This window comes from Tachysurus vachellii, chromosome 14, assembly GCF_030014155.1.
Source record: "Tachysurus vachellii isolate PV-2020 chromosome 14, HZAU_Pvac_v1, whole genome shotgun sequence".
NCBI lineage: Eukaryota > Metazoa > Chordata > Actinopteri > Siluriformes > Bagridae > Tachysurus > Tachysurus vachellii.
Genome location: NC_083473.1, coordinates 21,156,050 through 21,179,817, shown reverse-complemented (window position 1 = coordinate 21,179,817; position 23,768 = coordinate 21,156,050). Strand labels below are relative to the sequence as shown.

The 23,768-nt window shown below is 37.7% G+C and overlaps 2 protein-coding genes across 2 annotated transcripts in view; both read right to left on the bottom strand.

Moving 5' to 3' along the window:
- gtf2h1 (general transcription factor IIH, polypeptide 1) overlaps window positions 1-3,405 on the bottom strand; it is a 14,554-nt gene extending 11,149 nt beyond the window's left edge. Inside the window, exons 1-3 of the mRNA XM_060887083.1 lie at window positions 3,155-3,405; window positions 161-316; window positions 1-44 (exon numbers count right to left, since the gene is read on the bottom strand). The exon at window positions 1-44 is cut by the window's left edge and continues 149 nt beyond it. Coding sequence (XP_060743066.1) covers window positions 1-44; window positions 161-314 — 198 coding nt within the window. The 5' untranslated portion in view covers window positions 315-316; window positions 3,155-3,405. The remainder of the gene's footprint in view (window positions 45-160; window positions 317-3,154) is intronic.
- A 2,600-nt stretch (window positions 3,406-6,005) lies between these two features.
- Window positions 6,006-23,768, bottom strand: part of LOC132856924 (mucin-5AC) — a 33,134-nt gene continuing 15,371 nt past the window's right edge. The window contains exons 27-48 of the mRNA XM_060886800.1: window positions 23,395-23,523; window positions 20,594-20,747; window positions 20,064-20,107; window positions 14,351-19,954; window positions 13,429-13,649; window positions 12,823-12,997; window positions 12,407-12,648; window positions 11,662-11,845; window positions 11,302-11,518; window positions 10,815-10,990; window positions 10,671-10,740; window positions 10,438-10,562; window positions 10,292-10,323; window positions 9,411-9,564; window positions 9,023-9,130; window positions 8,877-8,917; window positions 8,506-8,628; window positions 7,983-8,087; window positions 7,726-7,854; window positions 7,582-7,621; window positions 7,267-7,384; window positions 6,006-6,482 (exon numbers count right to left, since the gene is read on the bottom strand). Of these exons, the coding sequence (XP_060742783.1) occupies window positions 6,317-6,482; window positions 7,267-7,384; window positions 7,582-7,621; window positions 7,726-7,854; window positions 7,983-8,087; window positions 8,506-8,628; window positions 8,877-8,917; window positions 9,023-9,130; window positions 9,411-9,564; window positions 10,292-10,323; window positions 10,438-10,562; window positions 10,671-10,740; window positions 10,815-10,990; window positions 11,302-11,518; window positions 11,662-11,845; window positions 12,407-12,648; window positions 12,823-12,997; window positions 13,429-13,649; window positions 14,351-19,954; window positions 20,064-20,107; window positions 20,594-20,747; window positions 23,395-23,523 (8,357 nt within the window). The 3' untranslated portion in view covers window positions 6,006-6,316. The remainder of the gene's footprint in view (window positions 6,483-7,266; window positions 7,385-7,581; window positions 7,622-7,725; window positions 7,855-7,982; window positions 8,088-8,505; window positions 8,629-8,876; window positions 8,918-9,022; window positions 9,131-9,410; window positions 9,565-10,291; window positions 10,324-10,437; window positions 10,563-10,670; window positions 10,741-10,814; window positions 10,991-11,301; window positions 11,519-11,661; window positions 11,846-12,406; window positions 12,649-12,822; window positions 12,998-13,428; window positions 13,650-14,350; window positions 19,955-20,063; window positions 20,108-20,593; window positions 20,748-23,394; window positions 23,524-23,768) is intronic.

Below are 23,768 nucleotides of genomic sequence, written 5' to 3'. Positions count from 1 at the left end.
CTGAAGCTGGATCTTTGCTTTGCCATCTGGACTGATTTTCTGACCTGTGTGTTTTTTTTTTTTTTTTTTTTTTAAAAAAAAGGGAATTTAAAACATTGCATGAAATGCATCTGAAGAAAGGTTCAGCGGTAGACCTTGAGCCGCTTTAAGCATCACTCACAGCGGATGTCGGCGTACGGGTGACTGACGGTGAAGCGATCTTTTCCTTCTGGGCCCCAGGCTATGCGCTCGGTCATTAGGTAAAGCGTACCATCCTGCTTTCTCTGCCGGACCTTCTTCACCACCAGCAGCACCTCCTCCGACAGGGCTGTCATGACTGCATTCAGATAAATAAATAAGTTAATCAGTGTTCTATTAACATTTTATACTAATTACAGGAAAATATTACGAGAGAGTGAGTGAGACAGAGAGACAGAATCAGAGAGAGAGAATCAGAGACAGAGAGAGACAGAGAGAGAGAGAGAGAGACAGAGAGAGAGACAGAGACAGAGAGAGAGAATCAGAGACAGAGAGAGAGAGAGACAGAGAGAGAGACAGAGACAGAGAGAGAGACAGAGAGTGAGAGAAAGTGAGAGACAGAATCAGAGAGAGAGCAAGAGAGAATCAGAGAGAGAGAGAGACAGAGACAGAGAGAGAGACAGAGAGAGAGAAAGTGAGAGACAGAATCAGAGAGAGAGAGAGAGAGAGAGAGAGAGAGAGAGAGAGAGACAGAGAGAGAGAAAGTGAGAGACAGAATCAGAGAGAGAGAGAGAGAGAGAGAGAGAGAGAGAGAGAGAGAGAGAGAGACAGAGACAGAGAGAGAGACAGAGAGAGAGAAAGTGAGAGACAGAATCAGAGAGAGAGCGAGAGAATCAGAGAGAGAGAGACAGAGACAGAGAGAGAGACAGAGAGAGAGAAAGTGAGAGACAGAATCAGAGAGAGAGAGAGAGAGAGAGAGAGAGAGAGAGAGAGAGAGAGAGACAGAGAGAGAGAAAGTGAGAGACAGAATCAGAGAGAGAGAGAGAGAGAGAGAGAGAGAGAGAGAGAGAGAGAGAGAGAGAGAGAGAGACAGAGACAGAGAGAGAGACAGAGAGAGAGACAGAGAGAGAGAAAGTGAGAGACAGAATCAGAGAGAGAGCGAGAGAATCAGAGAGAGAGAGACAGAGACAGAGAGAGAGAAAGTGAGAGACAGAATCAGAGAGAGAGCGAGAGAGAGAGAATCAGAGAGAGAATCAGAGTGAGAGAGAGAGAGAGAGAGAGAGAGAGAGAGAGAGAGAGAGAGAATCAGAGAGAGAGAGAGACAGAGAGAGAGAGAAAGTGAGAGACAGAATCAGAGAGAGAGCGAGAGAGAGAATCAGAGAGAGAGACAGAGACAGAGAGAGAGAAAGTGAGAGACAGAATCAGAGAGAGAGAGAATCAGAGAGAGAGAGAGAGAGAGAGAGAGAGAGAGACAGAGAGAGAGAGAAAGTGAGAGACAGAATCAGAGAGAGAGAGAGAGAGAGAATCAGAGAAAGAGAGACAGAGACAGAGAGAGAGAAAGTGAGAGACAGAATCAGAGAGAGAGCGAGAGAGAGAGAATCAGAGAGACAGAGACAGAGAGAGAGAAAGTGAGAGACAGAATCAGAGAGAGAGAGAGAGAAAGAGAGAGAGAGAGAGAGAGAGAATCAGAGAGAGAGAGAGAGAGAGAGAGAGAGAATCAGAGAGAGAGAATCAGAGAGAGAGAGAGAGAGAATCAGAGAGAATCAGAGAGAATCAGAGAGAGAGAGAGAGAGAGAGAGAGAGAGAGAGAGAATCAGAGAGAGAGAATCAGAGAGAGAGAGAATCAGAGAGAGAGAATCAGAGAGAGAGAGAGAGAGAATCAGAGAGAATCAGAGAGAATCAGAGAGAGAGAGAGAGAGAGAGAGAGAGAGAGAATCAGAGAGAGAGAATCAGAGAGAGAGAGAATCAGAGAGAGAGAATCAGAGAGAGAGAGAGAGAGAAAGTGTGAGCTGTACGAGAAAGTGTGAGGGTTGCCAGATTCACAGTTATTACGTATTATTACGTATAAGTCTGTTTTATATTTCCTCTTCTTGTTTTAAAGCAAACCACTGAAAATGAATCTCTTCAATGCCTTGAAACTTGTGCAAAGATACGAAAACAAAGGAAAATATCTTTTTTTTAAAATTTGAGATATTTTGTAAAGCCTTTGCAAGGGGACCTTTTTATGACGTGTGTGTGCGTGTGTGATTATTATGATACGTGTGTGATTATTATGACACGTGTGTGTGTCTGTGATTATTATGACACGTGTGTGTGTGTGTGATTATATGACACGTGTGTGTGCTTATTATGACACGTGTGTGTGCGTATGTATGATTTTTATTACACGTGTATGTGTGTCTTTGTGTGATTATTATGACGTGTGTCCCTAACTTATTAAGACACGTGTGTGTCTGTGATTATTATGACACGTGTGTGTGTATGTGTGTGTGTGTGCGTATGTATGATTATTATGACACGTGTGTGTATGTCTGTGTGTGATTATTATGACACGTGTGTGTGTCTGTCTTTTGTTATGTAATTAAATTCGGGAACTATGCAAAGACTTGGCAACCTTTTTTGTACAGAATCAATTGTACACTGAAATCTATCTAGCTAAAATACACAAACGTCTCAAAAAGAAAAAGAATCGGTTCCTACTGAAATATATGATCTCTTAAGCAGAACACACACACACACACACACACACACACACTCACATACATACACACACACACACACACTACACAGATGAACCTGACAGGAAATGATAGCTGATACTAAGCTAGTTACGTAGCTAGCAAACTCGAGCAGGATTTAATCAGAATTAGATTCAAACGACCAAACCATAAAGAATCATGTGCTAGTTTTATAACTGGTAACTTTATTACTAAAACAACCAGCAGATTTAGACTGATTTAGAACCCTGACATGTAGCTGGAGCCCTGGAGTGAAGTTAGCTGGCTAGCGGGGTGTGTGTGTGTGTGCGTGTGTGTGTGTGTGTGCGTGAGAGTGAGTGTGTGCGCGTGTGAGAGTGAGTGTGTGTGTGTGTGTGTGAGTGTGTAATGTGTGAGAGTGTGTGTAATGTGTGTGTGAGAGTGTGTGTAATGTGTGTGTGTGTGTGTGTGTGTGTGCCGGTGACACAACATACACTTACCTGTGACTCCACCGTTAATACAGCTGTTAGCTCGATGTTTATACTGTAAGTACTGAAGTAACCGCAACTTAAACCGCACTATTTACACCGTTATTCACCGCGAACACCGACGTTTAAAGGGTCAGAACCCTGAACCCCACAACTTTTCTACATCTCCGAGACATTGCGGCAGGTGAAGTCAGACACAGCGGTGAAGTCAGAAAACACTTCAAAATTAAAGTCCCCTCTTCAAAATAATCCGTCTCTCGCGTCTGGCAGTCTTCTGAATAAAAAAATCAAAAAAAATACATACATAATTAAACAAACAAATAAATAAATATTTAGAAATCTATTTATCCATCTGTCTATCTATAGTAAAATGATTTTATTTAGATAGATCTACCTATCTATTTAAATAAAAGGTATGATAAAGATATGACGTGACATACAGCTAAGTATGGTGACCCATACTCAGAATTGGTTCTCTGCATTTAAATCATCCAAAGTGCACACACACAGCAGTAAACACACACACACGGAGCGGTGTTGCGGCACCCGGGGATTCGGTGCCTTGCTCAAGGGCACCTCAGTCGTGGTTGGCCCGAGACTTGAACCAACAACCTTAGGGTTAGGAGTCAGACTCTCTAACCATTAGGCCACAACTTAAACACTGATAAATACTATCTATCAATACTGTCTGTCTGTCTGTCTGTCTGTTTTACACAGCTGTAAATTGTTGATGAATTACTTGCATGCACTAGTTCAACACATATGAACATGTCACCTGCCAAAGTACCAGATATTCCACAAGCATAAACAACCGAGGCCAAAAGTTTACATACATCTAGGCAAAAGACATGTACACACGTGGACAAAATTGTTGGTACCCTTCGGTCAATGAAAGAAAAACTCACAATGGTCACAGAAAAAAACTTTAATCTGACAAAAGTAATAATAAAAAAAAAATTCTATGAATGTTAACCAATGAAAGTCAGACATTGCTTTTCAACAATGCTTCAACGGAATTATTTAAAAAAAATAAACTCATGGAACCGGCCTAGACAAAAATGATGGTACCCCTAGAAAAGACTGAAAATAATGTGACCAAAGGGACATGTTAATTCAAGGTGTGTCCACTAATTAGCACCACAGGTGTCTACACAGGTGTCTTGTAATCAGTCAGTGGGCCTATATATAGGGCTCTAGGTAGTCACTGTGTTGTCTGGTGACATGGTGTGTACCACACTCAACATGGACCAGAGGAAGCGAAGGAAAGAGTTGTCTCAGGAGATTAGAAAGAAAGTTATAGACAAGCATGATAAAGGTAAAGGCTATAAGACCATCTCCAAGCAGCTAGATGTTCCTGTGACTACAGTTGCACATATTATTCAGATATTTAAGATCCATGGGACTGTAGCCAACCTCCCTGGACGTGGCCGCAGGAGGCAAATTGATGACAAATCAAAGAGATGAATAATTTGAATGATTAAAAAAAAGCAAAGAAAGACTTCTAAAGAGATCCAAGGTGAACTTCGTGCTCAAGGAACATCAGTGTCAGATCTCACCATCCGTCGTCGTTTGAGCCAAAGTGGACTACATGAGAGACAACCAAGGAGGACACAAATCATAAAAAAGCTAGACTGGAATATGTCAAACTACATGTTGACAAGCCACAAAGAATCTGAGAGAATGTCCTATATTCAGATGAGACAAAAATGGAACTTTTTGCCAAGGCACATCAGCTCTATGTTCACAGACGGAAAAATGAAGCATATCAAGAAAAGAACACTGTCCCTACTGTGAAATGTGGCGGAGGCTCTGTTATGTTCTGGGGCTGCTTTGCTGCATCTGGCACAGGGTGTCTTGAACCTGTGCAGGGTACAATGAAGACTAAAGACTAAAAGTGAAGACTATCAAGGGATTCTAGTGAGAAATGTGCTGGCCAGTGTCAGAAAGCTTGGTCTCAGTCGCAGGTCATGGGTCTTGCAACAGGACAATGAACCAAAGCACAGCTAAAAACACCCAAGAATGGCTAAGAGAAAAACATTGGACTATTCTAAAGTGGCCTTCTATGAGCCCTGACCTCAATCCTATTGAGCATCTTTGGAAGGGGCTGAAACATGCCGTCTGGAAAAGACACCCTTCAAACCGGAAACAACTGGAGCAGTTTGCTCATGAGGAGTGGGCCAAAATACCTGCTGAGAGGTGCAGAAGTCTCACTGACAGTTTCAGGAATCGTCTGATTGCAGTGATTGCCTCAAAAGGTTGTGCAACAAAATATTAAGTTAGGGGTACCGTCATTTGTCTAGGCCTGTTCCATGAGTTTTTAAATAATTCCGTTGGTTGAAAAGCAATGTCTGACTTTTTCATTGGCTAACATTTCATAGAATTTTTATTTATTATTTTACTTTTGTCAGATTAAAGTTTTTTCTGTGACCATTTGTGAGGTTTTTCTTTCATTGACCGAAGGGTACCAACAATTTTGTCCACGTGTACGTGTGAAGCAGTGTGATTTGAATTACAGCTGCTATTATAGGAAATGAATCAACACCTTCTGACCAATCAGAATGAAGCATTTAACAACCATCACTACTGTCAATATGCTATGAACTGCTTAAATCCAATTTAAGAAACCTTGAAAATGTGCAAAACTAAAACAGATGTAGCTAAACCAGCTAGTTAGAATGAATTTTTTTTGTGATTTGTATTTAAAGAGATTGCATTGCAAACCTAATATCGACTTAGCAAAGAGATTGCTATTTTTTTTAAAAAAAAAAAAAAAGGTCTAAACCAATAATGTCAATTGTGTACATTTTGTAATACATGTAAATATCAAAACTTTCATAATTAATAGACAAATCAGCACTTTTTTTTTAAATGCAATTTTATTTAATTAGGAAAGAATATAAAGAATATCAACACCAAGAGAAAAACAATGCTTGGAGGAAAGTAAAGTGTTTATATGCATTGTTTTATGTGTAACTGGGAGACAAAACACAGGAGTCTAATCTCATATAGTATATTAGTATTTGATATTCGATTGTTCATGCTTTATTTAAAATCTGTAAGCAGTAACGATAGTGTGAGTTCAGTTGAATTAATATACGCACATAGATAAATCTCTGCCTTAGAGTAGGCTCATGTTTAATCATTTAGTTAAATTGAATAAATCAGCGTTTCTCTTTAGTCTGTGCACTCTGTGATATGGCAGCCACACTCTTCAACGTAAGTGTAAGTGTATGGTTTCAGGGTATTGTCTGCACAGCGTAGCTTCACTTCCTTGCTGCTGGTTCGAAGCTCTTTACAGCAGCTGCAGTGGTGCATCATGGTGTTCGCTGCCATCGAATATCTGCACCAGAAAGGGAGAATGAGCTGTTAAAAAAATATTTCTGAAAAAGTGTTTTTGTGTACGTGTCTATATATGTTTGAGGGAACTACATCATTCTTTACTTCCTGTTATACAGTAAATGTGAAGTCCACACTCTTGATTTATCTCCTATCTATTTACCTATTTCTGTATCCTACACAGGGTCACAGGGAGTCTGGAGCCTATCCCAGTTCTAGCTTAGAGGTGTTAATGTGTAGGACTACTCACAGAAAGGTTGTGAGTTTAAATCCCAGGTCCACTAAACTGCCACTGCTGGGCCCCTGAGCAAGGCCCTTAACCCTCAAATGCTCCATTGCATAAAAAGTGAGTTAAAATATAAGATAAAATAACATCTAAGTTACTCTGGACAAGTGAGTCTGCCAAATGCTGTAACTGTAAATGTATCCTAAGGCACTAGAGACGCAGGGTTGGGGACAAGGTACAATCAAACACACCCACTGTGTAATGAAGATTAATCATCTTACACGTTTAGACCATCCATCTGATGGAACGAGCACGCATTGTATGCGAGTGTAGGCTGAGAGTTTAGAGAATTGTTGAGAAATGTTGAGATCCCTAACTAGATGAGTAAAAAAGTGTACTCAGAAGAAACCTGGAAAAATCTGCAGAACATTTAGACTTGAACCCCCAACTCTGGAGTTGCAAGGCAAACAAAGTCCTTTTACTATAACTCCATATTGTGTGTGTGTGTGTGTGTATGCCTGTCTGTGTGTATGTATGTGTGTTTATCAGTGAGCAAACCCACATGGAATTGGTGTCACAGGATCCAGAGCAGGAGGCTATCTCCACAGGACTGACAGATATACAGTCGTCAATCTTCAAGTAGGTGCTGTTCTTTTCCATATTGCACTTATGCTGCTCGCCTGAATGTCAAATACAGAGAATTACTTTACTCATTAAATAAAGGGTAATCAAATATGCATACATGCATATTAAGATACAGTGTGTATATATAAGAAAAAAAGACAAAGGTTTAGATAAAGTTGTAAATATGGTATTATATTATAGTATTATTGTATTTCAGTATAAACGTATAAAGAAAGGTTGTTTATCATCTTACATGTTTTACAACATCCATCTGATGTGATTTTCTCTGTGCCCTAAATAAGTAAAAAAAAAAGTACTAATGGTTATTCCTCAAAATGCATTAAGCAGAAGTAAGCATCTGTACACGGTATAAGGGTAAGGATAGCCATAAACATACAGGAATGCAGTCTTCTGGATTATACTCAGGACATGAAGGGCGCATCTTCACCACGACAAACGCATTGTTGACTTTAGTGCAATTGAAAGTCACACATGGGTAATTTGGATGAGTCCAGCTCTGTCCAACCTAATGGAAAAAAGTCATAGAGAATGGGACACCAATGAGAACGAACCAGTCCAGAACCAAAAATAAATAATTGACGTTAATTTGTGAGTACGAAATTTTAAATACTAATCACAGCCTATTCCCTTTACCTCAGCTGTGGTTATGTTATGGGACTGATCTGCGTCTTCGTACACACACTGTATTTGTACACATTTTCCACAGCACTGCCCAGGTACATCTTTATAGGAAAAGCCCTGTAAAACATTAATAATAACCTTTAAACCATCAAGTACTTATTGGTTGCATGAAGGACTATTCTCAGGTTGATATAAATATGTTGATTATTTACTAAAATAGTGAATAGATATTTCTACCATTCTTGACAGGACTAACCAAACATCTTAAAATGTACCAATGTTCATGTAATAGCTTAATTAATTATACTCGATCCATGGTCTAGAATACCTAGAATGTTATCAATATCAATGAACTACAAATCAATAAAAATATGAATTATAAAGAATAAGTGAACATTTAATCAACTGTTGCAGGTTTATTAGCATAAATGTATGTTTCAGGTAAACCACTGAAACATGGTTCTTGAAGTTCTAGTGAGTTTTTGTTAGGTCTTGATTATGTAATGTACTTTAGATTGCGAATTAAGGGCATTACCATAGGGCAGGGTGTGTTGCATTGCATCTGAATACATTCTGCATTAAGAAGATTACTGCTGGAGTTCACGGTTGAACCACAAACACAGTTTTCACAGGATTCTGTTGGAATTTTATCACCAGGCTGTGAAGTAGAAACTTAGTCAACATTACGTCCACATTATATACTTTCTTTTTACATTTATCTTCGTCTTCTGATTATATTTGACTGAGAACATGAATTACTTCTCTGCTAGTAAAGATTCCCAAAATAAAGCATGGCTAATGATACTGTATAAACCAGACATAGCATTAAATTTAATGCATTAAATAGCATTACATTAAATAGCACACCACTATATCGGTAAGCAAAGTGAAAATAATAAATCTCACCAAATACACATTTTCCCCGAAGACACACACATTCTTTGGTTCTGATGGGAAAAATCAGGAAGGTTATTATAGGCTCAATGCTAGAGCATTTTTGGGTGGATAAATAATTAATTTTAGTTCATCAAGGTTGTAATATTGAAACTTACTACAGTAGAATGTCATGCAACAGTCACTATCTGTGCTGTTTTGTACTAGCTCAAATCCGACCGGGCATTTTTTTATGTTCATAGGCCAGCACAAGCTAGGGTTGCACACTGAGAAAGTTAGAGAGAGAGAGAGAGAGAGAGAGAGAGAAAGTATGATCAGTTTATGGGAATATTCCAGCATTAAAATAGTTAGTGTGAAAGCTGTACTGTTCTGACTGGATACAACAATTCTACAGAGCTTTGGTATGAAGCAAATTACTTTGTCAGTTCCTCCAAATTTAATTCAAAAGCATAAAACATTAGCATACCAAGCATAGACATTATGCTAATAAATGCTGGTGAAAAATAATGGTTAAAATAATACTGAAAAGGTGTAGTGTTTACTCACCACACTTCGGACAGCAGTCCTGAGTCTGAAGCTCATAGCCTGCTTTTGTACAGCTGGGCTCTGGGTTTGGACACTTAACTGGTTCACACAATGGACCCATGGAATTTTTACTGCATGTACATTCGTTACATTCTGAGCGCCATTTATCCCCTGGCTGTAGAAAGAGGTGAGGATACAAAATTATACTTGTATTTCTGAAATTATTTACTTGCTTTATTTCTGATTGGCAGTGTGTGAACAGTGCAAAACTATTACATCATAGCAAAGTACAAATATCTTACATAGTCACGTTTATCTAGTATCCTATTCTAATAAAGCAACTCAGCACAAGCAAGATTGTGGGTCTACTGAATGTTAGCATGGCTACGATTACCTATGGCGCTCTGTCTAAGGCCGATGTTCAGTCTAATAGGATTTCAGATAAATAAAACTACAGTGTTGCTTTTATACTACAGTTTTACTCTCACTAACTCTCACTCATTTTCTACCGCTTATCCGAACTTCTCGGGTCACGGGGAGCTTGTGCCTATCTCAGGTGTCATCGGGCATCAAGGATACACCTTGGACGGAGTGCCAACCCATCGCAGGGCACACACACACTCTCATTCACTCACACAATCACACACTACGAACAATTTTTCCAGAGATGCCAATTAACCTACCATGCATGTCTTTGGACCGGGGGAGGAAACCCCCGAGGCACGGGGAGAACATGCAAACTCCACACACACAACATTTGCTGACATTTACCAGCCCAAATTTTCCACAACACAATTTCAGTACATATAAAAACCAGATTTAATTGTAGATGGCAAGGAACCCCTAGTGTCTGAGGAGTAGTGGGCAAAAACTTAAAAAAGTAAATTTTGTAAGTGGCTCACATTCTTGGGCTTCCCATCAGAACCTGTACAACCTAAGACACAGAAGACACAGAATTATAAATAAATAAATAAATAAATAAATAAATAAATAAATGTGGTGTGAGAGAGAGAGAGAGAGAGATAAACAATGCATTTAATTTGCCTACCACAGAAGTCTGTGCATACATCTGAAGTAGTGTCAAAGAGGGTGGTGCCGTTAGGGCAGTGACATCCTTCTTGGAAATGATCACGACACACATGTGACTCACAATTTATAAACTTTTCATTGTACCTGGAAAAGTTCCAGAAAAGGAAAAACAAAAATATTATACAGTTATGACTGACATTTTAGCTGAGATAATTCTCTGTGATTATTTAAATATCGTAATGAGTTATCTACCCTGAATTGCAGGTTTTTTCCACCTTCGGCCCACATGGCAAGTAAACTTTATTGTCGGGACACTTGTGTGCTATCGAGAAGAAATAAAAACAATCAGTACCAACGTGGAAGTCAGTTTTAACCTTCTTTCTTTGTATTTCTTACCGCATTGTCCTTTAGTTAAGCCCCTCCAGTCCACACATATCAATTCCTCAGCACACATTTGAGCATAACCCTCCAGGCTGAAGCAACCAGTGGCATTATTCATATTGCACACATCATATAAGCATGCCTTGTAGAAGTTCTCTGGGTCAATAACTTTGTGGCACTCTTCAAATGCTCTGTAAATGAAGACAAATTAAAACCTACAAAACTACACGCTACAAATCATGAATAATCACGAAACATAACATATTATATTGTTACAATTTGTACTACAGAGTATGGTCCAAAAGTTCACTATGCTAATATGACGATCACTAATTGGTGATATTAAAATAATAATTCTATGACCTAATTGAACACACATCATTTGGAATAAAATCTTAAGTCATAAGTGATATGTATGATATTATGATATAGATCATATCATAAATGCTAAATGCATTTTTTGGACAATGCTGTATAGATACTGTAACTGAATGTAACTTACTTGCTGAAGATGATTTTGCAGATGGCTGGTTGACATGGAGGCTTGGTTGTAGTCGTTTCAGATTTTTTTGTTGTGGTAGGAATTGTTGTGGTAGTTGGGGTAGGTATGGGGCAAACTGTGTTATTCACTTGCCAATTAGGAGCCATTTCCTCACATGACTTGGCTACTTTTCCATTAGGGAGTATGCAGTCATTTGATCTGTTGTTGTCACATTTACCTTTGAGAAACAAAGTAAAGATGTAACGATGTCTCTTAAAAATTGTAACAGGACTAAATCACGCGAAGAGATTACCATTCTGACTTAGAATACACTACAGCGGACTGACAGAAATTATGTTGCAGAGATGTAGTTTCACTTACCACACTGTCCTTCTGTGTTATTATGGAATAGAGAAAATGGAAGGTTGACTAAAAAGTTCATGCCTTTGAAGGTAACCTGAGCTTGAATAGCAGGAATATCTAGAGTCATTGAAATACCAGCTGTGGTTATGGTGAAGTCTGCAGTATTGTAAACTGGGGTCACTTTCTTATTGTTGACAATTACCTAACACAAAGAAAACATTTTAGGTCATTATTATAGGCTTTGTCTACAATTCTGTCCAAAAAGTCATTTAAAAATCATATTCATAAAGCTTTAGGGAAAATATGTTTCTAAAGAACACCAAAATTATGATAAATAAATACTTTTCAGATTGAGAAATACAACAGCGGATTGAAAAGGCCCAACCGTTTAATGCTATCTTGAATAAAAAAAAATAGTCCAGCATTCGACTAAGTCAATATCATTTAAATTCTTTACGCATTGTTTTTCTTGATATTTTTTTGTGAGTAATTGTTTTTGAACACAAAGCCAGTGTTAACTGGATATTTCTGTTACACTAGACATTTAAAAGCTTCGGAGTGCAAGCAAGTAAAATGGTGGGTCATTAAAATGTGATTACATTTGACAGGAAATTTCCTCATATTTTGGATGACGCTAATATATTTCAAATATATTCATTCAGCATTCAGGAACATCGCCTAGTCTCCTGATATCTTCAAAGGTTTTTATACTTGCTGTACATGTAACCTGTTTCTATTTGTTAAGATTTAAATGGTCACTCACTGTATTTACAGTTGGGTTTCTTGTCTGTCTCAGTTCGATTGTATATGATTTATAGTACACAATCAAATAGTCAGGACAAGACAATCCATGTTGGATGTCACACATATAGTTCTTGATGTGGACAGAGAAATTGTACTTCTTGATGATTTCCTGGACTAAAACATATGTGCAGTTTCCTTGGAAAGCATAATATTTTCCATCAAAAGTGACATAATGTGGATCTCCCCAACCGTTACATTTGCCTGCAATTTTAAAAAAACAAGAGTTCACTTCAGATTAAAGTGGTACATACAGTACAATTGAATAAAAAGTATCATATAAACTTAAAATTTAAGAAGGAGATGTTACAGTACTTATTTTATGCTCAATGAAGTGTAAAAAAAAGTAAGGAAAGACTAAAAATAGGTTAAACTCACATTGACATTCATACTTAAAACAACATCCGGTCTCATCATAGACCTTAATGGGAGGGAAACCATTTTCACACAATGGCTCTGGAACATCTGAGTTGGCACATCGCACAGGTTTGGAGATAACAGATCCATCTTTGCAAGTTTTTTCAAAACACTTGTCCGTCCAACTTTCTCCATTCTATTATTGAAAATAGTACGAAGAAGATAAAGATAAAGAATTTAAACACATACAATAGATTAATAGTATTTACAAATTTATGACTCTTTTGATTACTTTTTGTGCAAATCATTTAAATGAAGAATATGGTTTTAGGTGCATATTTGGAGTATAATTTTATTCTATGTTGATTATTTCATTACCTGATATTTGTATATTTCAGCATATTAAAGAACTGTGTCAAATTTATTTGTCTGCATATTAACCATATACTTTGAAAATATAAAGCATAACTGAGTGGCCTAAAAGGATACAGCCATATGCAGTGGTATGAGACTCTTGTTCATTGTTGTAGGTTGTAGTGTAATTTTACTTATATTACTAAACATATAATTTTGGCATAAAACATAGGATACATTTATGTTGGGATTATTAAATTAATTCTAAATTACCTTTCTTGGTGGATCAAGGTATAGGCAGTCTTTAGGAACTGTAGGGGTGGTTGGGGTAGGGTTTGAGGTGGTGATTGTAGAGATTGTTGAACTTGGTGTAGAAACAGTTGTAGTAGTTGTCAGGAAGCATGGCTCTGATTTCTTGTCAACATTGCACCCTGATTCACAACGAGCAATGAAGCACCATCCATTTCCGTCACTTACGTTGTACATGACAGACCCTAGAATGATGTAAAAATATGATGATTAACAAATAATTTTCCCTTGTAAATGGATGGAAGGCAAAAATTTCACATAAATAAATACCACAGATGTAATTAGCCAAGTCTTTATAATACATTTAATATGTTCTTATCACATTAGTCATACAATAGATAGAATTGAAAAAAAAACTTTATTGTAGAAATCATACAAAGTTATTTATAATGAGTGAGTTAAACGGGTATGACTGAACTTTCAATGTTATGATTGAAGAGATAAAAATGTCAATATGAGTGGAAATAAAACCAAATAATTAAAGTGAAGCAGAAATAATAATTTGAGAAAACTGTACATTCATAAATGCTGCTACAACCGTTTTTTTTTTTTTTTTAGTGAGACTCTTTACAAGACTCTTTAGTGGTCAGCACTACCCTTATGTATTTCTCTTTAGTTTATTGTATTGTCTGTTTGCACTGTCTGTTGTCTTGGTGGTCTTGGACTGTTTGCACACACTTTTTGTCAACATGTTCATTTTCCTTTTTACTATTTAGCTCTTGCTCTTTTTTGTATTATGTAGCTCTGTGTTTTATTTAGGGTCCTAAAGGAACATTGTTTTATTGCATTGTGTATTGCATTAGCTATCTGTGGTTGAAATGACAGCAAAGGCCCCTTGATATGGCGTTTGCTTGTAGAATATATTTGAATTTTAAATAGTACTTGCCTGGGTAGAAAATATGGTCCATGTATGTGCAGACACAAGGTGTGGGTATGGTGCTTTCGTGAGTTTCCTTAGTTACTGTGGACCCTGTGCTCACAGAGTATGGTGTTGTGGTTGGTATTATTGTTGTAGTTGGAGGTACAGTAGTTACTGTACTGGATGTTATTGGTGTTGTTGTTGAGACAGGTGTTTCTGTGGTCACTTCTGTTGTAGAAACTGTTTCTGTTGTAGTTGGAGGAATTACAGTAGTTACTGTACTAGATGGGGTTGGTGTTGATGTTGGAACAGGTGTAGAAACTGTTTCTGTTGTAGTTGGAGGGATTACAGTAGTTACTGTACTAGATGGGATTGGTGTTGTTGTTGGAACAGGTGTAGAAACTGTTTCTGTTGTAGTTGGAGGGATTACAGTAGTTACTGTACTAGATGGGGTTGGTGTTGTTGTTGGAACAGGTGTAGAAACTGTTTCTGTTGTAGTTGTAGGAATTACAGTAGTTACTGTACTAGATGGGATTGGTGTTGATGTTGGAACAGGTGTCTCTGTGGTCACTTCTGTTGTAGAAACTGTTTCTGTTGTAGTTGTAGGAATTACAGTAGTTACTGTACTAGATGGGGTTGGTGTTGTTGGAACAGGTGTAGAAACTGTTTCTGTTGTAGTTGGAGGAATTACAGTAGTTACTGTACTAGATGGGATTGTTGTTGTTGTTGGAACAGGTGTTTCTGTGGTCACTTCTGTTGTAGAAACTGTTTCTGTTGTAGTTGTAGGAATTACCGTAGTTACTGTACTAGATGGGATTGTTGTTGTTGTTGGAACAGGTGTTTCTGTGGTCACTTCTGTTGTAGAAACTGTTTCTGTTGTAGTTGGAGGAATTACAGTAGTTACTGTACTAGATGGGGTTGGTGTTGTTGTTGGAACAGGTGTAGAAACTGTTTCTGTTGTGGTTGTAGGAATTACAGTAGTTACTGTACTAGATGGGATTGTTGTTGTTGTTGGAACAGGTGTTTCTGTGGTCACTTCTTTTGTAGAAACTGTTTCTGTTGTAGTTGTAGGAATTACAGTAGTTACTGTACTAGATGGGGTTGGTGTTGTTGTTGTTGGAACAGGTGTTTCTGTGGTCACTTCTGTTGTAGAAACTGTTTCTGTTGTAGTTGGAGGAATTACAGTAGTTACTGTACTAGATGGGGTTGGTGGTGTTGTTGGAACAGGTGTAGAAACTGTTTCTGTTGTAGTTGGAGGAATTACAGTAGTTACTGTACTAGATGGGATTGTTGTTGTTGTTGGAACAGGTGTTTCTGTGGTCACTTCTGTTGTAGAAACTGTTTCTGTTGTAGTTGTAGGAATTACAGTAGTTACTGTACTAGATGGGGTTGGTGTTGTTGTTGGAACAGGTGTTTCTGTGGTCACTTCTGTTGTAGAAACTGTTTCTGTTGTAGTTGGAGGAATTACAGTAGTTACTGTACTAGATGGGGTTGGTGTTGTTGTTGGAACAGGTGTAGAAACTGTTTCTGTTGTAGTTGGAGGAATTACAGTAGTTACTGTACTAGATGGGATTGTTGTTGTTGTTGGAACAGGTGTTTCTGTGGTCACTTCTGTTGTAGAAACTGTTTCTGTTGTAGTTGTAGGAATTACAGTAGTTACTGTACTAGATGGGGTTGGTGTTGTTGTTGGAACAGGTGTTTCTGTGGTCACTTCTGTTGTAGAAAGTGTTTCTGTTGTAGTTGGAGGAATTACAGTAGTTACTATACTAGATGGGGTTGGTGTTGTTGTTGGAACAGGTGTAGAAACTGTTTCTGTTGTAGTTGGAGGAATTACAGTAGTTACTGTACTAGATGGGATTGTTGTTGTTGGAACAGGTGTTTCTGTGGTCACTTCTGTTGTAGAAACTGTTTCTGTTGTAGTTGGTGGAATTACAGTAGTTACTGTACTAGATGGGGTTGGTGTTGTTGTTGGAACAGGTGTCGAAACTGTTTCTGTTGTAGTTGTAGGAATTACCGTAGTTACTGTACTAGATGGGATTTGTGTTGTTGTTGAGACAGGTGTTTCTGTGGTCATTTCTGTTGTAGAAACTGTTTCTGTTGTAGTTGGAGGAATTACAGTAGTTACTGTACTAGATGGGATTGTTGTTGTTGTTGGAACAGGTGTTTCTGTGGTCACTTCTGTTGTAGAAACTGTTTCTGTTGTAGTTGGAGGAATTACAGTAGTTACTGTACTAGATGGGGTTGGTGTTGTTGTTGGAACAGGTGTAGAAACTGTTTCTGTTGTAGTTGGAGGAATTACAGTAGTTACTGTACTAGATGGGATTGGTGTTGTTGTTGGAACAGGTGTAGAAACTGGTTCTGTTGTATTTGTTTCTTGAGGTTTATTAGTTACTTTGGGCCCTGTGCCCACAGAGTATGTTGTTGTGGTTGGTATTATTGTTGTAGTTGGAGGTACAGTAGTTACTGTACTGGACGTTATTGGTGTTGTTGTTGAGACAGGTGTTTCTGTGGACATTCCTGTTGTAGAAACTGTTTCTGTTGTAGTTGGAGGATTTACAGTAGTTACTGTACTAGAAGGGATTGGTGTTGTTGTTGAAACAGATGTAGAAACTGTTTCTGTTGTAGTTGGAGGTATTACAGTAGTTACTGTACTAGATGGGATTGGTGTTGTTGTTGAAACAGGTGTAGAAACTGTTTCTGTTGTAGTTGGAGGAATTACAGTAGTTACTGTACTAGATGGGGTTGGTGTTGAAGAAACCTTAGTTGTCGGTGCTGTCGTAGTGTTAGTGCAGATGTCCTCACAGCATTTCACCCTTATTTCATAATCAAAACAAATCTGTCCATTTTGTTCTTTGTTATAACAAATCAGACCAACGTTAATATTACATGTTACCTTCTGATCCAATTCTGATAAAAATATGTCTTTATACTGTGTGGCCCTGCACTCAATGTCTTCTGGTTTCGCACAGCTAATCAGTCCTGATTTCCAAAATGTAGGTATAGATTCAATGTCTTTTCCATTTGGTTCACTAAGGGGATAGTCGTAGTTTAACCACGCTGACCATTGGCAAGACTGGCAAACATCTCGAGTTGTTGTAGTAGGTGTTTCTGTTGTAATTTTTGTTGTAGAAACTGTTTCTGTTGTAGTTGGAGGAATTACAGTAGTTACTGTACTAGATGGGGTTGGTGTTGTTGTTGAAACAGATGTAGAAACTGTTTCTGTTGTAGTTGGAGGAATTACAGTAGTTACTGTACTAGATGGGATTGTTGTTGTTGTTGGAACAGGTGTTTCTGTGGTCACTTCTGTTGTAGAAACTGTTTCTGTTGTAGTTGTAGGAATTACAGTAGTTACTGTACTAGATGGGGTTGGTGTTGTTGTTGGAACAGGTGTTTCTGTGGTCACTTCTGTTGTAGAAAGTGTTTCTGTTGTAGTTGGAGGAATTACAGTAGTTACTATACTAGATGGGGTTGGTGTTGTTGTTGGAACAGGTGTAGAAACTGTTTCTGTTGTAGTTGGAGGAATTACAGTAGTTACTGTACTAGATGGGATTGTTGTTGTTGGAACAGGTGTTTCTGTGGTCACTTCTGTTGTAGAAACTCTTTCTGTTGTAGTTGGTGGAATTACAGTAGTTACTGTACTAGATGGGGTTGGTGTTGTTGTTGGAACAGGTGTAGAAACTGTTTCTGTTGTAGTTGTAGGAATTACCGTAGTTACTGTACTAGATGGGATTTGTGTTGTTGTTGAGACAGGTGTTTCTGTGGTCATTTCTGTTGTAGAAACTGTTTCTGTTGTAGTTGGAGGAATTACAGTAGTTACTGTACTAGATGGGGTTGGTGTTGTTGTTGGAACAGGTGTAGAAACTGTTTCTGTTGTAGTTGGAGGAATTACAGTAGTTACTGTACTAGATGGGATTGTTGTTGTTGGAACAGGTGTAGAAACTGTTTCTGTTGTAGTTGTAGGAATTACCGTAGTTACTGTACTAGATGGGATTTGTGTTGTTGTTGGAACAGGTGTCTCTGTGGTCACTTCTGTTGTAGAAACTGTTTCTGTTGTAGTTGTAGGAATTACAGTAGTTACTGTACTAGATGGGGTTGGTGTTGTTGTTGGAACAGGTGTAGAAACTGTTTCTGTTGTAGTTGGAGGAATTACAGTAGTTACTGTACTAGATGGGATTTGTGTTGTTGTTGGAACAGGTGTAGAAACTGTTTCTGTTGTAGTTGTAGGAATTACAGTAGTTACTGTACTAGATGGGGTTGGTGTTGTTGTTGGAACAGGTGTAGAAACTGTTTCTGTTGTAGTTGTAGGAATTACAGTAGTTACTGTACTAGATGGGGTTGGTGTTGTTGTTGGAACAGGTGTAGAAACTGTTTCTGTTGTAGTTGGAGGAATTACAGTAGTTACTGTACTAGATGGGGTTGGTGTTGAAGAAACCTTAGTTGTCGGTGCTGTCGTAGTGTTAGTGCAGATGTCCTCACAGCATTTCACCCTTATTTCATAATCAAAACAAATCTGTCCATTTTGTTCTTTGTTATAACAAATCAGACCAACGTTAATATTACATGTTACCTTCTGATCCAATTCTGATAAAAATATGTCTTTATACTGTGTGGCCCTGCACTCAATGTCTTCTGGTTTCGCACAGCTAATCAGTCCTGATTTCCAAAATGTAGGTATAGATTCAATGTCTTTTCCTTCTGGTTCACTACGGGGATAGTCGTAGTTTAACCACGCTGACCATTGGCAAGACTGGCAAACATCTCGAGTTGTTGTAGTAGGTGTTTCTGTTGTAATTTTTGTTGTAGAAACTGTTTCTGTTGTAGTTGGAGGAATTACAGTAGTTACTGTACTAGATGGGATTGGTGTTGTTGTTGGAACAGGTGTAGAAACTGTTTCTGTTGTAGTTGGAGGAATTACAGTAGTTACTGTACTAGATGGGATTGGTGTTGTTGTTGAAACAGATGTAGAAACTGTTTCTGTTGTAGTTGGAGGAATTACAGTAGTTACTGTACTAGATGGGATTGGTGTTGTTGGAACAGGTGTAGAAACTGTTTCTGTTGTAGTTGGAGGAATTACAGTAGTTACTGTACTAGATGGGATTGTTGTTGTTGGAACAGGTGTAGAAACTGTTTCTGTTGTAGTTGGAGGAATTACAGTAGTTACTGTACTAGATGGGATTGTTGTTGTTGGAACAGGTGTAGAAACTGTTTCTGTTGTAGTTGGAGGAATTACAGTAGTTACTGTACTAGATGGGATTGTTGTTGTTGGAACAGGTGTAGAAACTGTTTCTGTTGTAGTTGGAGGAATTACAGTAGTTACTGTACTAGATGGGATTGGTGTTGTTGTTGAAACAGGCGTAGAAACTGTTTCTGTTGTAGTTGGAGGAATTACAGTAGTTACTGTACTAGATGGGATTGTTGTTGTTGTTGGAACAGGTTTTTCTGTGGTTGATGTGAAATTGAAAATTGTAACAGGTGTTGTAGTCGAAGTAATATCGCATGAGATGTTATGGTTCCTGACAATTGTTCCATTTTCCCCACATATAGCAGTGAAACATGCTCCATCTCCATCTGTTGTGTGGTATATTATCTTTCCAGTCTCATATTTTTGCCCGTTATACTCACAGTAGCAATCTAAATCACACAAATATTGTTATTATTTAAACACAGTTATGATTTAATTATGAATAAAAAAAAGATAGAAAATTTTGTGTTATTTTGCATGAATAAAAATTATACTGACCTGTTTTTCTGTAGTAACAAGAGGGACCTTCCACAGAACAATAGCTTTAAAAAGAATGTATGATTATTTTTAAACGTTAAATGGATATTACATAATGGAAATTAGACTATATTCTGTTAATTTTAATATTTAAATGTCTCTGTATTATTAAAAACTTTCAAGAACTTAATATTCACTGCAGCATTGTTTAGATAGCTTATCCATTGTTTTCTTATGATATTAAATAAATTTTGAATAATAACATCCCAACACAAATATAATTCTTTTATAAACAAATGGATTTTTTTTTTCCAAACAAAGAAAATTTAATGTATATACCAAATAAGCTGTAATTGAGAAGAGCGATCATTTTGGAAAACGCTAAATATATACAAAGTTGTAATAATGGCATTTTGCAGATTTGCATGATTGCATTCATGTTATTATTATAATTATACACACAATGACTTCATTCTTTTCTAAATTGTGGAAAATTATTAAAAGTATAGACATTCCTTCACCGGTTTATATAAGAAGTGCCAAACATATACCATTTCATGCAGTTCTTTGTTGTAGGAATTATATCTCCCACACTGTAATGTGTATTAGTTTCTTCATCATAGCAGCCACAGTCCTCTTTTGCAACACACTTCATTGTTGACTCCTCCAGGTATGGCCTGTCTGAAGGGCACTGGGGAAAACATCCTATCAAAAAAAATCAACAATGTTTGAGAACAAGAAAAAAAATAAAAAAATAAAACAGTCTGTTCAATATCAAGTTTAATATTATATATTTAATATATTATATCAAGAGCATATTTTCTGGTATTTGTTTGTTAGCCTCTTAGTTGTCTGATTTATTCAGGATGGTTGTCATATGAAGTCAAACAAAAAAGGTCAGAGATTACACAGCAGAATTAATGTTCCCATGCAACGTGATTTAATGAAACGCTCAGATCAAGAACAACCCCAAGAACACCAACTACAAAACCATCTGTTTGCCAGTCTTGCCATTGGTGTGATAACTAGAGTGGTTAAACAAGGACTATCCCCTTAGTACCCAGATGGAAAAGACATCGAATCTATATCTAAATTCTTGAGGCTTCTTCTGTTTAATCCCTGTATATTCATATGAAATAGCTTTGTATGATGATGATCAATCATCATTTTTATTAGATGTATTTGTTTATTTATTTAGATTTTAACCCTGTTAACCCTATATGTCATGGCCGATGCTGTGCTCTGACCCATTTCACTGTTCTGTTGTGTATATACTGTACAACAAATAAAGGCTTTTTCTTTCATTTATCTGATATTCTATTGGCAAATTCTGACACTGTTAAATACATATTTATATAATATATACTTTATATGAAGCCTTACTTACTCAGAGTAGCCGATGGGTAACTTAATACTGTATGTAATAAATTATATTCAATTTTTAATCCAAAATGTTTCCTTAGGTTAACAATCAAATACCTAGCCAGGGGTGTTATCCAGTGCCATTAACTATATTTGGTTTGGGTTCTACAGTACTGTGTAAAACTTTCAGGCAGGTGTGAAAAAATGCTGTAAACAAAGAATGCTTTCAGAAATATAAAAAATGTATTTCTGTCAATTTACAAAATGCAAACAAAAGAAAAATCTAAATCAAATCAATATTTGGTGTTACTACCTTTTGCCTTCAAACCAGCATCAATTCTTATAGGGACACTTGCACGGAGTCAGGGATTTTGTAGGATTATAGTCAGGTGTATGATCAACCAATTATACCAAACAGGTGCTAATGATCATCAAGGTCACACGTAGGTTGAAACCCAGTCATGAACTGAAACAGAAACAGCTGTGCAGGAGGCTTAAACCTGGGTGAGGAACAGCCAAACTCTGCTACCAAGGTGAGGTTGTGAAAGACAGTTTCATGTCATGGCAAGATTGAGCACAGCAACAAGACACAAGGTAGTTACACTGCATCAACAAGGTCTCTCCCAGACAAAGATTTCAAAGCAGACTGGGTTTCATGATGTGCTGTTCAAGCTCTTTTGAAGAAACACAAAGAAACGGGCAAAGTTGAGGATCGTAGACGCAGTGGTCGGCCAAGGAAACTTAGTGCAGCAGATGAAAGACACATCAAGCTTATTAACTTTCGAAATGGGAAGATGTCCAGCAGTGCCATCAGCTCAGAACTGACAGAAACCAGTGGGACCCAGGTACACCCATCTACTGTCCGGCCCGAAGTGGTCTTCATGGAAGAGTTGCAGCCAAAAAGCCATACCTCCAACGTGGGAACAAGGCCAAGCGACTCAAGTATGCACGAAAACATAGGAACTGGGGTGCAGAAAAATGGCAGCAGGTGATCTGGACTGATGAGTCAAAGATTGAAACATTTGGTTGTAACAGAAGGCAGTTTGATCATCTAAGGGCTGGAGAGCGATGCAATAATTAGTGTCTGCAGGCAACAGTGAAGCATGGTGGCAGACACATGAAGTGGAGGGAGGTGTATGATTGGCCCCAAATTTATTCTGCAGCAGGACAACGACCCCAAATACAGCTAAAGTCATTCAGAACTATCTTCAGCGTAAAGAAGAACAGGAAGTACTGGAAGTGATGGCACGGCCCCTACAGAGCCCTGATCTTAACATCATCGAGTGTGTCTGGGATTACATGAAGAGACAGAAGGATGTGAGAAAGCCTACATCCACAGATCTGTGGTTAATTCTCCAAGATGTTTGGAACAACCTACCAGCCGAGTTCCTTCAAAAACTGTGTGCAAGTGTAAAGAAGAATTGCTGCTCTTTTGAAGGCAAAGGGTGGTCGCACCAAATATTGATTTGATTTAGATTTCTCTTTTGTTCATTCACTGCATTTTGTTCATTTATGAAAATAAATGTTTAACACTTCTATTTTTGAAAGCATTCTTTGTGTACAGCATTTATTTTTTCACACCTGCCTGTACATTTCTATGGTTTTCTTTTAATAATGATGGAGATCCTTTATGAAGAACAGAAAAACACATGGCAGTTATGTACGTTTTTCAATATTTAAAAATGATCCAAACCAACACAAGCTTGCAATTCCCAATCTTTTTTTTTGTTTTTTTTTGTAATATACATTATTAATAGACTTTAAGAACATCACTGTAATAAAATGATGCATCTACACATGTCCATGCGATTAAACAATACAAAACTGAATTACATTTACATTTTCTGACTAAAGCATTCTGCTGTCAGCAAAAAAAATAAATAAATAAATAAATACAAAATCTCTGACATTAATCCAATTTGATCACATTTAGTAGTGAAATTTTTAAAATGGGTTAAATATGTTCAAGTATTTTCCAGGAAAGCCTTACCCTCAAACGGAGGAATTTTACTGTAGCAGGCTCCTGAGGGATTCTTGCAGGTTTTCATGCAAGATTGTCCACAGGGTTTGTAGTGCCACTCACAGCCTTCATTTCTGTTATAGTAGTCACAGAACAATGCTGTAGGAATAAATAAATTAAATTAGTCATCTTTTCAATCAAGTGAAATGACTGCGTGTGCAAGCCTTAACATGGGTCGTCTTCTTCTTCTTCCACTTTTGACTTTCGACCCCCGTTTGGGGTCGAAACAGCGAATCATCTGTTTCCAGCTAACTCTATCCTCAGCATCCTCTACTATCAAACTAATTACCTTCATGATTGCATTTAACACATCCATATACTCTATCTCATTTTTGGTCTTCCTC